Raw genomic sequence first — 15,843 nt, forward strand, 5'->3', positions numbered from 1 at the left:
CAGGCATACAGTGAGTGTACAGTAAACATCTGCTGCATGCCTAGAGTTCTATTGCTTGGACTCTAACCTCTGAAAAACATTTTATTAAATTTTCATATAAACTAGAATTACGATAAAGAAAATAATTTGTTAAGTGACTAAATATGCTTCTACTTGCTTTCCAGGACAACATTTCCCTATGAACTAACAAATTAAGGGTAAGATGTTATTTGCAAAAAAAAAAAAAAAAAAAGAGTAAGATGTTTGCAAGGAATCATGGGCTTGGGGCATAGAAATTAAATCAAATTCTCTAAAAGGAAATTTCATTTAAGTCATGATGACCTATTCCTAGTTGAACTCTGAGAAAATTGCTGTGACCCAGAATATGTGAAATAGATAAGAAATTTAAGGACTAATTGAAATGGTTCTACATTTCTAACCCTTAGCTACCAAAGGACCATTTCACGTTGATAATGACAGGACACCTAAGTGAACATGAAATTAAGTGACTCATAAGAAACAATATAACTTCAGGTAGTGTGGGTGGGACTCTTAATAATTGTATTAATTTTACATTATACAGTATATTAATTATGTTATATTGTTATCTAACATAATGGCAATAAACTCGCCTTCAAGAGTTCAAAAGATCCTTTTCTCCTTCTCATTGTCAACAGAAAGTCAGATTTTTCTGGTTTTCCTTAAAGAGTCCAGAAGTCACATAAGAAACTTCTGCTGATCTCATCCTGGCCAATACTGAGTGATAAAATGACACGTGCAACATTCTTAACCATCTCTGAACTAATATAAACTTTATCTTTGAGACATGTTACTTATGAAGTAAAGCAGATTGTTACTACTGACCTTCCCAAATTTGTGTTTGAGTGGAAGTCCTACATCCTGAAATGCTGAAATAATATCAGATTTATAATCTTGTATAAAAATTCCTAGGTCAACATCTTTACTATAAGGAATAATGTTGCATTGCCGGTACCACCCTAAAAATTAAAAAAGAAACAAGAAAACTTTTTAAAATCTTAAGTTTGGAAAAAATTAGTCACTATTCTATGATCTTTGTAAGAGTGGTTTTTATTTCATAAGATTAGACTTCCAGTGCTTTACCAAAATTATTTTTAAAAAATTAAATCCCAAACTAAAAATCTATGGTTATAAGGAGCCATCTGTAGAAGAACCTTTCTTTTTCTCTTTCCTTCTTTCCTTCATTTTTACTGCTCTGAGCACTCAGCATCCTCAAAAATTTTCACGAGTTATTTTTATTTCTAGATAAACTATCAGCTTTAACAATGTTAACTGGGCCAGGCCTCCTGTGTGGCTCAGTCAGCTGGGTGTCTTAGCTCAGGTTATGATCTAGGGGTTGTATTGAGTTCTGAGTCAGGCTCCACACTCTGTAAATAAATAAATTCAATTAAAAAAATGTTAAGTGGGGGATGCCTGGGTGGCTCAGTGGTTGAGCGCCTGCCTTTGGTCCAGGGTATGATTCTGGATTCCTGGGATCAAGTCCCACATTGAGCTCCCTGCACAGAGCCTGCTTCTCCCTCTGCCTGTGTCTTTACCTCTCTCTCTCTCTCTCTCTCTCTCTCTCTGTGTGTGTGTGTCTCGTGAATAAATACATAAAATCTTAAAAAAAAATGTTAGGTGGGCCATCCATTAAAAAAATTACATTACTTTTGAGAATGTTTGATCATAAGCCTCTAATGATGAAGGCTGCCTTTAAGGCATGCTACACAATATAATTTAATTCTTTTGCTTAGCTATTATCCCTTTTCTGAGCAACTCTGAACAGCTCATGTCTGATATAAATCAACATAAAGATTGATTTATTAATTTAGAGAGAGAGTGTGTGGTGGGGGGAGAGGGAGAGAGAAACTCAAGCAGACTCCCCACTGGCATGGAGCCCAACAAAGGCTCCATCTCAGGACCCTGAGATCACAACCTGAGCTGAACCAAGAGTCGGTCGCTTAACTGACTATACTACCTGGTGCCCCTGAGGGGGTCATATAAAAAACAGCAGTTTCATCCGCAATTTTCAGTACATTGTCAATATTAAAAGGCAATTAAGTGCTATAGTACTGTTCTAAAAAACTAAAATCTATACCTTAGTACTACTAAAGGCTCTTGGGTCTCCCTAGTATCCTTCTAATTCTTTAATCCAAATTATTCAGAAAGTACATAAATGTCTACAATTGTCTTATCGGTATTGCTATTGGGCAATAGTATTTGGCATTCTAAACTATCTTCATTTTAACATAGATCTTTAGAAGTCTAGGATGGGGTCTTATCTCTAGCTTGAGAAAAATCCACACCTCACATCCATGAAAGATTCATAAACTATTAAAAATGGAAGGCTCCTTAGGGTGTCTGGGCGGATCAGTTAGTTAAAGCATCAGACTCTTGATTTCAGCTCTGGTTTTGATCTCAGGGTCGTGAGTTCTGGCCCCGCGCTGGGTTCCACACTAGGTGTGGAGCCTACTTTAAAAAAAAAAAAAAAAAAGGAAGGCTCCTTAAATAGTGTCTAATCTAACTCCCTTATTTTGCTCTTAAATGAAGAAAAACGTGGATTAAAAAGGCATAATACAACACAAGTGATTAAGAAGTATTTCTGATGACATTGTTTGTAATACAATCTTGCTTCAAAAAGTTAAACCTTAGAAAAAAAAGTTAAACCTTAAAGCATACATCACATAAATGCGTGAGATGTAATGTATAGTGGAAAGAGATCCATCAATCTTTCTCTGATTCTAATAGCAACTTGCATAGGACTCTAGAAAAGCATTCATTTCCCCCTCTTAGAATGAATAGAATGTGGTAAGGCAGTGATGTCCAACCAGTGATAGTATCAGTGACCTGGAAAAGACTTGTGGGAAGACCTTATGACACTCCCTCAGTCTTCCTCTCATTTGTGTAGTGTGTAAATAAAGAAATAGAACAGATTTTTTTTTTTTCTAAAATGGCAGAACAATCTTTGGGATAGAAATAATAAAATGCGAATCTAAGGATTACCTGAAGATCAAATGTAGTCTATATATCCTGATATAAATTTTATACATGATTTATAGTTTTTGGTAAACACAACATGGTCTTCCTAACTCTTTTCTGTTTCTGAAATTAATTTCTTTAAAAAATCAATAAATTCCTGCTACATGCACTACATTTATTCTGTTTGACACTTCAAATATCACAGATGTTTTGTCATCTCAAGCAGTCATCCCTAAAGCCAGAGGACAAAATGACAAAAAGACAAATGTAAAGCAACAAGAGTTTTACCTAGACAAGTTCCACTGCTCAGCCAGAACTGTACTCCCAATTTCTTTAATGTTTTGGCTGCCAGTTGCAATAATTCCTTTGCATTCTTCCGAAAGGCCATAGCTTCCACAGTGTTATCATCAAGGTATTGCTACAGATATAACAAACAGTCAGCTATTACGACAATTTCTAAATTTCTAGAAATAATTCTGTGACATCCAAGTTAAATTTGAAAATTAATCCCATATTATAATTTTTCTATTATAGAAAATCAAGTGTCAAAAAAAAATCAAGTGTCAGACTTCCTTATTTGTTGCACTTTTATAAGACTACAGGAGCAGATTCTAGAAAAGACAAGTGAAAGGGAAAGGAGTATAACCAGGAATCCCAAAGGATGAGACTTCCACTTCTATCAACTCCCTCCACGTCACAATTTAGCAGACTGGGCAGTTAGGAGAAAAGAAGACTAATTCTGAGAGCTATAAGCATATCTATACAAAATGCACTTAGTGACATTTTCAAGATTCACTGATTCAATTGGTCTTGAGAGACTACAGAGTTTAATAGAAAGAGCCTGTGATTTTTGACTCAGATTATCTGTGTTCAAGTCCAGCCCCACTTCTCTTTGGCTCTGATGCTGGGCGTTATCACCTTAGAAGAACACAAGCTGTACTAGTAAAGTGACTTCATTCTACCACTTTGCCTCCAGTGCCCAGAGCAGCACCTGAACATCTGCTGAATGAGTGAGAGTATGAAAGAACAAACCTCTCTTAGATACAGTTTCCTCATCAGTAACTAAAGGATAAGAATTACACTTTGCAGGGCTGCTCTGAAGATTTAGTGAGACAATGGATGACAGAAAATATCTCATAAATTATGAAGTTCTGCACAAATATTATCAGCATCATTTACTTAGTCATGCTTTTCTGATTTTCTTCATGATTAGGATATTCTAGACTGAGGAAAACACTATAGATTCTTCAGTGATGCTTCGCTACCTATGGATCAAAATCTAAACTTCTTGCCATAGTAGACAAGGACGTTTGTTCTGGTCCCTGACTACTGGTCCAGCCTCATTGCGACCTTCCTCACACCGTATAATACAGCGATACCTTCTAGCTCCCCAAATATAGCATAACTTTTCAAGCCTCTGTTTCTTTATACATGTCTCCTTTATCTGAAGTGCTCTTGACTAACAAAATCTTCCAAGTCTCAGTCCTACCCTTTGAAAAACATTCCCTAATTTTCCTAGGAAGATGTATGTATTTATTCTCCAGTGCTGCCCTTTTGTCCAGCACATACAGAACAAAGAAATATTTGTCAATAGACAAAGACAAATGAAAGAATCTGTCCGATGACTTTATAGTAGTTACCACTTACATATACTTTCACTATAATTATTATCATTTTAAATTCACATTGTTGATTTTATTTGTATTTCCTCCACTAGGTTATACAGATGGTTTCTTGAGGGCATGTACTAAACCTCCCCATCACTGGATGTACATATTTAGAATGGCGCCTGACACATAATATGTGAGCATCATATAGTGGTAAATGGGAAAATGAATAAATGACTAGGCCCCTCCTACACTAGCCCCTGCCTATAATAACCTATAATACCTATAATATCCCATCATTCATCTACAATATAGCAGGAGAAAATATAGTTGCTGGAAGGACTTTAGGGAATCTTAAGAAAAAACTATCCCTAGGAAGAAAGTGGGATCACAGAAGAGAAGTTGCCTTCTCCAGAACATACAAATTGTATGTGATCCCTTCAAGATGAAAACATACTCAGAGCCATAGCTTCTCTTGATTGGAAAGGGAGGCGCATGTTCTTACCCTTGGTATGGTGGGAAAGACTGCCGACCAGGACTTAGTCTATGCTCAGCCAATAATGACTGTGTAGCACAATGAAAACTCAGGTTTTTTACTTGTTAAAGATAAATACTTGCCTTATTTAGAAGAGTGACTGAAAGGGTCAGATTAAATAACAGACATGAAAACTCTGCTTGATAAAAATATTACTCTGGTAGTTATGTCCTACGAGGCTGTCCCCGGCATGGACATACTCTCACCTCTTATATACCTTTCCTAGCATGACACTTCCAGAAATTTCACTTCTTAGAACTGATTCTCATATATATTAAAGGATATGCACCTATAAACCTTTTATATCTATTTTGGATTTTTAAAAATATAGTATTTATTTTTTTCTATTTAAAAATGTCAATCTTGGGCTTACCATACCTCTAGAAAAAGACAAAACCTTAATTTAAATATTATATCCATTTGATCCTTGGCATTCAGGCAACCTTTCCCTCAATCTTCCCCCAAATATAGACTGAAAATAATGTGACAGAAGGTACCCACTCATGGGGAAATTAAGGCTTAGAAATTTGTCCAAAATCTCAGAAAAAAATTGGTAGAAAAGGAGGGTAATATAGCTTTGTAGATATTCCTAAGCCAGGTGTCCAGATATTTCCATATTACCCTCTGGTTTTTCAATAGAATACAATAGACTGGACTGAAACTCATTAAGTATTATTTGATAGTTACTGCTGAAACAAAATCATGTTCAGGAAAACGTATATTATCCTACTTCTAAACTTCTTGGTAGATTAAGAAAATAATTAGAAGTAAATAAAGTAAGTCAAGAGAGTATTTCCTCTTCTCCTCCCCCTGCCTTCCTGAACTATTCAATACTAAAACCACTAGGTAAGGCAAAGCAAGAAAATGCTCATGGTAGCTGGGTATGGGCATCAGAGCTTGAATCAAGTGATGAGGGAATCCACATGGAGAGGACACCCCCTCCATGTCCAGTGTGAGGAGTCAGAGCCGGAAGCAGTTTGAGAAGTATGTCCATAGATGGAGGCAGCCCAGGGGGAGATTAGCAACATTCAAGCAGAGTGAGGACAGCAACCATGTGGGAGAAGGGACAGAAGCAATGACAGGTGATTGGACATATAAGCAAATATATTAAGAACAAAAGAAGTAAAATTTCTCACTTTTTGAGAAAGGAGTCACAAATAAGGAAATAAACCCTAGGCTGTTTAAATGAAACATAAATTAGTTGGAATGGTGATATCAATGTAAATTTATGGATCTCAATAGATAGATACAGAAACACACACACACACACACACACACACACACACACACACAGAGTCACTGAGAGGGCTTGTGCGCAACAAAAACCAAGTAGCAATGAACACACCTGGCATCCAAATCTTGGCTTCTAAAAGGAATCAGGGGATGCCTGAGTGGCTCAGCAGTTAAGTGCCTGCCTTCGGCTCAGGGCATGAACCTGGAGTCCTGGGATCAAGTCCCACATTGGACTCCCTGCATAGAGCCTGCTTCTCCCTCTGCCTGTGTCTCTGCCTCCCTCTATCTCTCATGAATGAATGAATGAATGAATGAATGAATAAATAAATAGATAGATATTAAAAAAAATAAAAAATAAAAGGAATCAGAACTTAGAGAAACAGTTGATTCTGGTGTTGCAGGAGGGAAATTAAGGGATGAACCTAGAGCCAAAGAGCCAAAGAGTAAAACAGAACTCAAAAAAATGAAGAAGACATGTCAAAAAGCCATGGAAGCCACCATGAAGAGGTTTCCACTGGCCAAATAAGAAAGAATTTGAGAATGAAAGTAAATAATGAAAATAAAAGAGGTTGCCTGGCTGACTCAGAAGGTCATGTGACTCTTGATCTCTGGGTTGTGTGTTCAAGCCCCATGGTGGGTGTACAGATTACTAAAAAAAAAAAAATAAGTAATTAAAAAGAAAAGAATGGACTATAACCTGTTGAATAAAATAGGAAACAGGATGTAAACAAATACATTGAAAGACTGATAAGGATATTAACAATTTTTTAAAGAGGGAGATCGCGCACCTAGTGTGGGAAAAGGGGCAGAAGGAGAAAGAGAATCTTAAGCAGGCTCCATGCCCAGCACAGAGTCTGATGCAGGGCTCAATCTCATGACCTGGGCTGAAATCAAGAGTCCAACACACCTCACCAATTGGGCCACCCAGGTGCCAATATTTTGGCAATACTGGCAATATTTACTTGGTTTGAAAGTACCTTCTGGGCACCTGGGTAGCTCAGTCAGTTGAGCTTCTGACTGGCAATTTCGGCTCAGGTCATGATCTCATAGCTCTTGAGACTGAGCCCCACGGTGGCCTCCATGCTCAGCAGGGAGTCTGCTTGGGATTCTTCTCTTCCTGTGTCTCTCCTGAATCCTGCGCAAACTTTCTCTCAAATAAATAAATAAATCTTTAAAAAAAAAGTGCCTTCATGCCAAGTTTCTATTGGTAACAACGGAAAAAGCAGAACCTTGACAAGGGTGAAGCTAGAGATACCACTTTAATCGAGTGATCAGTGTGAACATCAATAGTAATGGGACAAATCATAACCATGCAGCATCTGATGTAATGAGAAAAGCACAGAATCACTTCTGTTATTCCTATTTTAGGTGTATTACCTGAATCTTATATGAGGAAAAATCAGATGAACCTCAAACAAGGGACAATTTACAAAATATCTGGCCTGTAATCTTCAAAAGCATCAAAGTTATTCATAAAAGTTAAAAAATAGGACTATGAAATCATTCCAGATTGGATGAAACTAAAGAAATAGAAAAATTAAATACAGGGGCACCTGGGTGGCTCAGTAAGTTAAGCAATCAACTCTTGATTTCGGCTCAGGTCATGACCTCAGGGTAGTGAGATCAAACACCTGGGTCGCGCTCTGCACTCAGGGCAGTGTCTGCTTGGGATTCTCTCTCTCCCTCTCCCTTCACCCCTCCTCCCGCTCGCACTCTCTCTCTCTCCCCCTAAAATAAAATCTTTTTTAAAAAGAGAAAGAAAAAGAAAAATTAAATACAACATGTGATTCTAAATCCTTTTTATCATATTTTACTCTGAACTGGATCCTTTTATTATAAAGGCATTACTGGGGCAATTAGCAAAACTCGAATGGGGATTAAGTGGTAATAAATCTACATGTTAACTTCCTGATTTTTTTTATTAAGACAATGTACAAGAATGTTCTTGTTTTGGGAAAATGCTAAATTATCTGATTTGTGGGATATACAGTCAACAACTTACTCCCAAATGGTTCAGGAAAAAAATATTTGTATTTTATTTATAACTTTCTTGAATGTTTGAGAATTTTTCCAAAAAAATATTATTAGAAATAGAAAGTTAGAAGGTTGTTTTATGAGCTCTGTTGGATTAGTTCATTGCTTGTTTTACACCAGGCATTGTATATAAGACTGTTTGGCGCCATCAAGTGTCCAAAGTTATGTATGCTCACTTCAATTTAAAAACGGACTCTCCTGGTATTTTTAAACAATGAAACATTTAAGAGATTAAGAGTAAACAGTTATTAACCTAACTAGGCACCCTACATTAGTAATACCAATATAACAGCAAAAAATAAAAGAAAATTTGAAATCACAAGTATACCTTGCTGCAAGTGAGGGACACAAACAACCTGATAAAGAATGAACATAAAGTTCCACATGATCCTACTATAAATATAAACCTCCAGGCAGGATTATAGTCTTGCTGTGTGATGGTACTCTAAACACCAAAACTACGAGGCTATAAATGGTAAGCCCTCTGAGCATCTATCATCCATATTCTTCACTCAAATGCTGACTGAGTTGAGTGCTTGCCCTAAAAATTTCAAAAGCAAGAACGAAAATACAGAATTAAAAAATTTGATACTATCCTAAGGATGCATCAATATTTTGAAGCATTTTACATTTTACACTTTCTCACAAAGAGCAATGAAATGAGCCTGGGCAAATGCTTGCTAGGTAATAGAGGAGTCCTCATAAGTGTCCTTAAAAAAAAAAATCATTTGATTCAGATGAGCACATTATTCTCCAAATATTCTTTCATAATTATAGGATCTTTTCTTTGTGCCAGATGCTGTTCTAGATACTGGGGCTACAGAGGTGAATAAAGTAAGATGCCTGCCATCCAGAAGTTCATATAGTCTACTAGGGGGACAAGACATACACTCCTAATTCACTGTGATAAGTGCTCTAACAGAAGTGGCAACCAGAACAAACTCCCTTAAGGCCAGAAGAGTCAGTGGTCAAGTCCAAGCACCAGACTATATCTGTGTCTTCTTACTTACTGCGTGATAAATGATGATCAGCACTTGCCTATGAGAGTAGGCCCATCCACAGAGGCAGTTGGCCAGCTTTCCACCCATGAGGCTGACTGGGTATGTTTCACAGCTCCACAACTACAGAAAAGGGGACTGGGCTGGGAAGACCCACCAGGAAGGCTGTCAGGCCTTAGTCCATGGGAGTAACACAGCCTACCAGGAAAACCTTGCATTTGTGGGTGTGGGGCACAATTTTAGGGCATCACTTAGTGATGATAGAGCTGGTACTTCATTTCTCCATTCCTTTCCTGTTCATGTGTCTACAGCTTTCTTGGAAGGGAATCCCAAAAAACAAAGGGCAAGAGGAAGGATTAGGTACCCCAAATCCATCATAAATCTGTTTTTACTATATTTCTGTTTCCAGTCATCGCTTAGAGCTGAACTTTCATGTCTCTCAAAATCATCTTTATATCCCCGGGGTCAGCAGAGTTCCTGGGAAACTGGCTTTCAATAAATGTTTATTGAACTGAAAGCTACAGCTGCAGAATAAAGTAAAGTTCAAAAAGCACTGGTATCTGCATAGCATTTACCTTCAAAAAACCTTCATAAACACAAAAAAATTCATATTCATTGTCAACCCTCTGAGAAAAACTGTATTTTCCATGAAATCTTTTCCAAATCTATATGGTCCATCTTCAGCGGCTTCATCCTAACTGGGGTGCTTCAAGAACACACTAGCTTTGATAAAGTATATGGGGTGTCCTAACCTAAAGCAAAGGCCAGTGCTAAACCTACCAAAAGTCTATCTAAATAAAACAATGTCTCCACAAACAACACACCATTCAACTAGGGAAGAAATAGTTTCTTGAGGTTAATGTTTAAACTACCTAAAAACAAACAAACAAACAAACAAACAAATAAATAAATAAAACAATCTAGAAGAAAATAGATAAACCAAAAAATATTTCTTACCTATTTTTCATAAGTCCCTTCATTCCCTACCCCTTCCCAGAACTATTAAAAATACACACATTTCCTTTAATTTAAAAAGTACAATATTTGATTATTTCTAACCTGAAAGAATGCTCGAGCTTCTTTATACCTACACTCAATAAACCTAGAGCGTGGTATTTCTTCTAGAAAGTGCACTGGATCTTTTGGGATGAGAATTTCTAATCCATCAACAGTAATTTGTTGTAATTCTGGCCTGAAAACAAAGTTAAGATTTATTACAAGGACTTAACCCAGAAAACTGGCAGCTCTTCAAAAAATACAACATAAGTAAAAGAGCTAAACATCAAGCATATTTTCCTCAGTTACCTCAGAGATCACTTTTTAAGATCTACTCTCTCAGCAACTTTCAAATATACAATACAGCACTGTAGCTACAGTCACCACACTGTACATTACATCCACAGAAATTATTTATCTTTTAACTGGGAGTTTGTACCTTCTGACCACTTTTACTATGAAAGCATATATTATGAACATATCTTCTCCTGTGTTTGTACTTTTTATAAATGTAATCAAGAGTTGTTTTATTTTAAGTCTTGCTTCGGTCACTCAACATTGTAGGATTCAACTATGTTGTTACACAGAGCATTAATTCATTCATTTCCATGCTCTACAATATTTCACTGTATGAATATACAATGTTTGGGGGCGTTACAAACAATGTTGTCATGAATGTTCTTACATATATTTCTTGGTGTCATGTACATGAATTTCTTCCTATTGAATATTTACATTTCAAAACTGATTTGTGTAAATTACATATTAATTATTAAATGTAAACAAAGAGTAAGAATTCATGACTGGAAAATATAAGTTTCAGGACTCCCCTTTAGATCCTGAACTTACCTGTCAAAAGCTCCAGGATAACGACCAAACTGTAACTTTCGGAAAGGAACAAATTTCCTGTCCATGTGTCCTTTGAGTCGTAAATGGCCATGCCAGAGGTAGTTGCCACTCCTCTCATGAAAGACCACCAAGTGGATGGCATGATTGGCCAATCTGCAGATGTAGTGCAAGGGAATTTCAGTTCCAGAAAGTGAGTCTATGCCATCTAGCCGGGGATCTTTGCTCTCGATCTTTAGGCATTGAAATCCCATATTTTCAGCTATCCGAAACCAGCCTTCCTAAAACCAAAGAAACATCAAGCTTAAATATTTAAAACCAAATGCTGGTAGCAAAACTAAAGTGACTTTTACACTGATACATATTTTATGCTAATGTGCTCTTTGCCTGAAGATTTAGAACTAAGGGTGGCAAGGGGGAAGGTGGTGATGGTAGAATAAAGAAGCATACCAGAAAGGGGAACTACATAGCTTGGAGGATACATTCAAACTCTCTTTATGTGAATTAGTACCAATTTCTTCCTTGGAAAGAGAATGCTCACATTAGTGTTCTCTGGATAGTATCTACAAAGTAATTGTTAATATAAGGATAGCATTTAAAACAAAACATTCAATTTTCAATTTAACTTCTATTAATCTGTATCTTCCAAAGTACTTCAAAAGAAGAATACTTTCATCTCATAGTTTATATCCCAACACCTTAAACTGCTACTTCAATAGAAGTCCATCATAATGCCAATTAGAAAAGATACTGAGACATACTATCAAACAAGTATATTTTGCAACATCATTACAGTAAAATCTAATGTAACAAGATTAATCTATATGGTAGACTTTTAGTCCTAATACCAACAAAAAGTGTTATGAATGATTAAATAGTATTAATTATTGAGAACACACGAGATTTTAATAGGACTTTATAATTTCCAAGGAACTTTTATAAACATTATTGCATTTACATATGACATCTACCTTCTAAAATAAGTAGCACGAGGTATGCTAGATTAAAAACCAGACCCACAGTAGTCTAAAAAACCAGAATTAATAAGAGGCAAAGCCATTGCCAGCATTTAGGTCTTCTCCAACTAAATCTAAGGTTCTTTCCATTCTTAATACTACCTCTCTATTCTATATTCATATAGTGTATATGAAACTCATTCACATTCATTATCTCATCTGATGCCCCCAGAAACTATTTGAGGGCAGCAAGGAAGATATTATCATACTTAGTCTACAATTAAGGATAACAAAGCTTTAAGTGGTAATATCAGGCTTTAACATTATTAAATTATGGAGCTGTGTCTGTAAGTTTGTCTTAAGTCACAGTAGTCATAAACATTCTTCAAGAGTACTTTATTCACATCACTTACTGCTTCTGAATGTTGTCACTTGGATTAGCTGTATCCTCATCATGATCTCGTAACAGATATAGACCTCTATTATAATACTGATTATACAGCTTTTTAATTGTTTAACTCCATCAATAACTGCAAGCTCCTCAACCACAGGAATCAACTAGTACACAGTAGGTACTCAACAGATATCTGGTGTTACTGTTATTTATGCTGTTATATGAGAGAAAGTGCTAATTCTGGTAGAGAACTCTAACTGGCAATAACAACTGTTACTTATGGATATAGAGCTAAACGTGTCCTGGCCAAAGGAATGTGGATGGAAATATCATATAATACTTCTAGGCCTGGCTTACAATCTTCATAAAATCTTCCACGCTTTCCCTCTTCTGTCTGCATCTAGAGAAGCAAAGAACTCCAAGATGGAAAAACCACACAAATGAAACAGCCTGTATCCCTAAGTCACTGCTTCGAGGAGAGTCATCCAGGAGTACCCCTGACCAAGAATATCCATACTGGACTTGAGTAAAGACAATCACTCCTTTCTTGTGCTAGGTTAATGAGATTTTAGGGATTTTTTTTTTTTTTAACAGCAACTAATGCAACTTACCCTAACTAATGCAATTTCACCTGACTCTCCCTTATGTTAGATTGATCAACTGCAGGGCTCCTCTTTTTCCTTTTCTCTCCGAGTATACCTAAGAAGTAGAATGTACTGACTGAGGGTGAGAGTGACCAACTCAGAGATGGAATGTACAGGATGGAAGAAATGATTAGTTGGTAAATTGAGGAAAAAATTAAAAGGCTTACAAGACCTTGAAGGGGAATCAGACCTTGGGATGTAGGAGGAAACACTGACAAACAAAACAGGTAGAACTATGAAATGGCTTGTCTTCTTATAATCATGAGAGAAAAGTCAGAACAAACTAATTGCTCTGATGAAATAGAGCAAAGGCCTAAGTCAAGGCTATACAGCACAAATCTACTCCCAATTGCCTTTGGCAGTAGTTTGCTCACTTTATGGTAATGGTATTAATAAAGAATAATCACATACGAATTAAGTTTATAATAATTAGGTCTAGTACTCTAATTAGCTCTACCTTAGGAGAAGGTTTAGGAAGGACTATCTAAGGACTCTATGTGATATCATATGTATAGAAGAATAAATATGAACCTGTGTACTTATTCTGGGTATTGCTGACCTTTTGCATATTGGTCTTGCCAATCGTGGCACAGTCTCTTTCTTCTAAAGTATTGGTTCTCAAGGCAAGTGGTACCATATCCAAGAGACATTTAAAAAATTTGTGGGCAGGGGCACCTGGGTGGCTCAGTTGATTTAAGTGTCTACCTTTGGCTTAGGTCATAAACCAGGGTCCTGGGACTGAACCCTGTGTCAGGCTCCCTGCTCAGTGAGGAACCTGCTTCTCCCTCTCCTTCTGCCTCTCCCCTCATTTGTGCATTCTCTCTCAAATAAATAAATAAAATCTTTAAAAATATTTGTGGGCATATTTTTAATTATCATAATGATTGAGGAAGATACAAGTGGCATTTAGAGGCTCAGGCCAGGAATACTAGACATTCTATAATTCAAAATATGAGTATCTGTCCCATATCCTAAATAATTTCAAATGTTCTATCAGTCCTGCAGCAGAAAAACTTGTTCATAATGATCTGAACCTCTATTTCTCAGGGATACAATGGCTATGCTAAAGGAGAGACAATTTTACTTTTCTGTTGTTGGAAACCTGTTCATTATTTTAAAAAATCACATTACTAACAGTATCATTCGTAATGAGTCTATATTTGAAGCTAATCATATTTAATGATCCCACTGAAAAGTGCAACCATCTGAATTACTTCATTATGCTTTCCAATGTAGTCATGACTGAACATTTACAAGCTGAAATACACATTTCCTTTTATTTCTAATTCATATTATAATTAAGACATTATATTGACTTAGGGGATTCTGTATGTAGGCAGGTTATAATGTCAAACTTCATTTTGGGAAAACAAAGGAACATTATAAAAACTCTTTATAGAAAAGGCTTATAAGCATTGTGGTCTTTTTCTTTTTCTTTCTTTTTTTTTTTTTTTTTTTTTTTTGGTCTTTTTCTATAAGGAAATCAAACAGTCCAGTAGAAATGGGCTACAAATACTGACATTTAGGAGTCAGTGAGAAAGCTGGCATACCCTTATTATTACTCTATCATGAAAGTCACCAGTTTATGAAACATGGCCCTAACAGAAAGCTTCCAACTGGTTTTCAGTGCCTCATTCTTAAACATGAACAAAGATCAGCAAACATTAAGGAATGGCTATATCATGAAAACCAAATAAAATAACCACAACAAAAAAATAAATAACCATAACAAAAAAATAAATGCCCAAGACGAAGGGATTTAGAAAAACAAAATGCAATACGGAGCAAACAACTAAACAAAACCCAAAAAACATGAAAATCTACAGAGCAAAAGAAGATAAACCCATACCCATGAAACAAGAATCATAAGAAACAGTACACAAAATTTTTGGAAAAATATAAAAATTTTGAGCAATATGAAGAAAATCAATGGCAGTGTTAGATTTTGTTTAAAAGTAGGACAAGAACTAGGGGTGGTGGAAGGGGAGGTGGGTGGGGGGTGGGGGTGACTGGGCGACGGGCACTGAGGTGGGCACTTGACGGGATGAGCACTGGGTGTTATTCTATATGATGGCAAATTGAACACCAATAAAAAATAAATTTATAAAAAAATAAAAGTAGGACAGTTAGAAAAAGAGATGAAAAATCTATAGATGAGAAAGAAATCAAAGACAAGAAAATGAGAGACTCAATTCTGGAGGTCCAACATCCAAGCAATACAAAGTTCTTTCTTTCAAAATAAAGAATACTTTTATTTAATATTATCTTGTCCTACCTAAATCAATAACACAAGAAAAAGAAATCAGGTGTAAAGGTTGGAAAGGAAGAGACTAAATTGTCTTTTTGTGCAGAAAATATAACCTGCTATATTCAAAGAAAGAGAAAAAAGAAAGAGGGTGGGAAAGGGGATTAAGAAGGGAGAAGGCAGGGAAGAAACTGAAGTTTATCTATACAGTGCAGAGTTCAGAACAGTAGCTGGGAAACAGGGTCAAAATACAAAAATCAACAGCATTCTCAACTACCTCTAATAACGAATTAGTAAAGGAAGAGGTAAAATATCCACGTTATCTTGTCACCTCCACCCCTTGTGCATGCGTGCATGCGCGCACACACACACACAAACA

At 36.3% G+C, this 15,843-nt stretch overlaps 1 protein-coding gene across 9 annotated transcripts in view; it reads right to left on the reverse strand.

Moving 5' to 3' along the window:
• The window catches only part of FKTN (fukutin), a 65,298-nt gene that overhangs the window by 24,628 nt on the left and 24,827 nt on the right, over positions 1 to 15,843 (reverse strand). For all 9 annotated transcript variants that reach the window (XR_011995458.1, XR_003235586.2, XR_011995459.1 and 6 more), the window contains 4 exons: positions 11,229 to 11,506; positions 10,443 to 10,575; positions 3,265 to 3,394; positions 844 to 977 (listed from right to left, as the gene is read on the reverse strand). Coding sequence is in view for 5 of the 9 variants with exons in the window: in XM_026002719.2 (XP_025858504.1) it covers positions 844 to 977; positions 3,265 to 3,394; positions 10,443 to 10,575; positions 11,229 to 11,506 (675 nt within the window). In the remaining 4 variants the exon portion in view is untranslated. The remainder of the gene's footprint in view (positions 1 to 843; positions 978 to 3,264; positions 3,395 to 10,442; positions 10,576 to 11,228; positions 11,507 to 15,843) is intronic.

This window comes from Vulpes vulpes, chromosome 12 (assembly GCF_048418805.1).
Source record: "Vulpes vulpes isolate BD-2025 chromosome 12, VulVul3, whole genome shotgun sequence".
Classification (NCBI taxonomy): Eukaryota; Metazoa; Chordata; class Mammalia; order Carnivora; family Canidae; genus Vulpes; species Vulpes vulpes.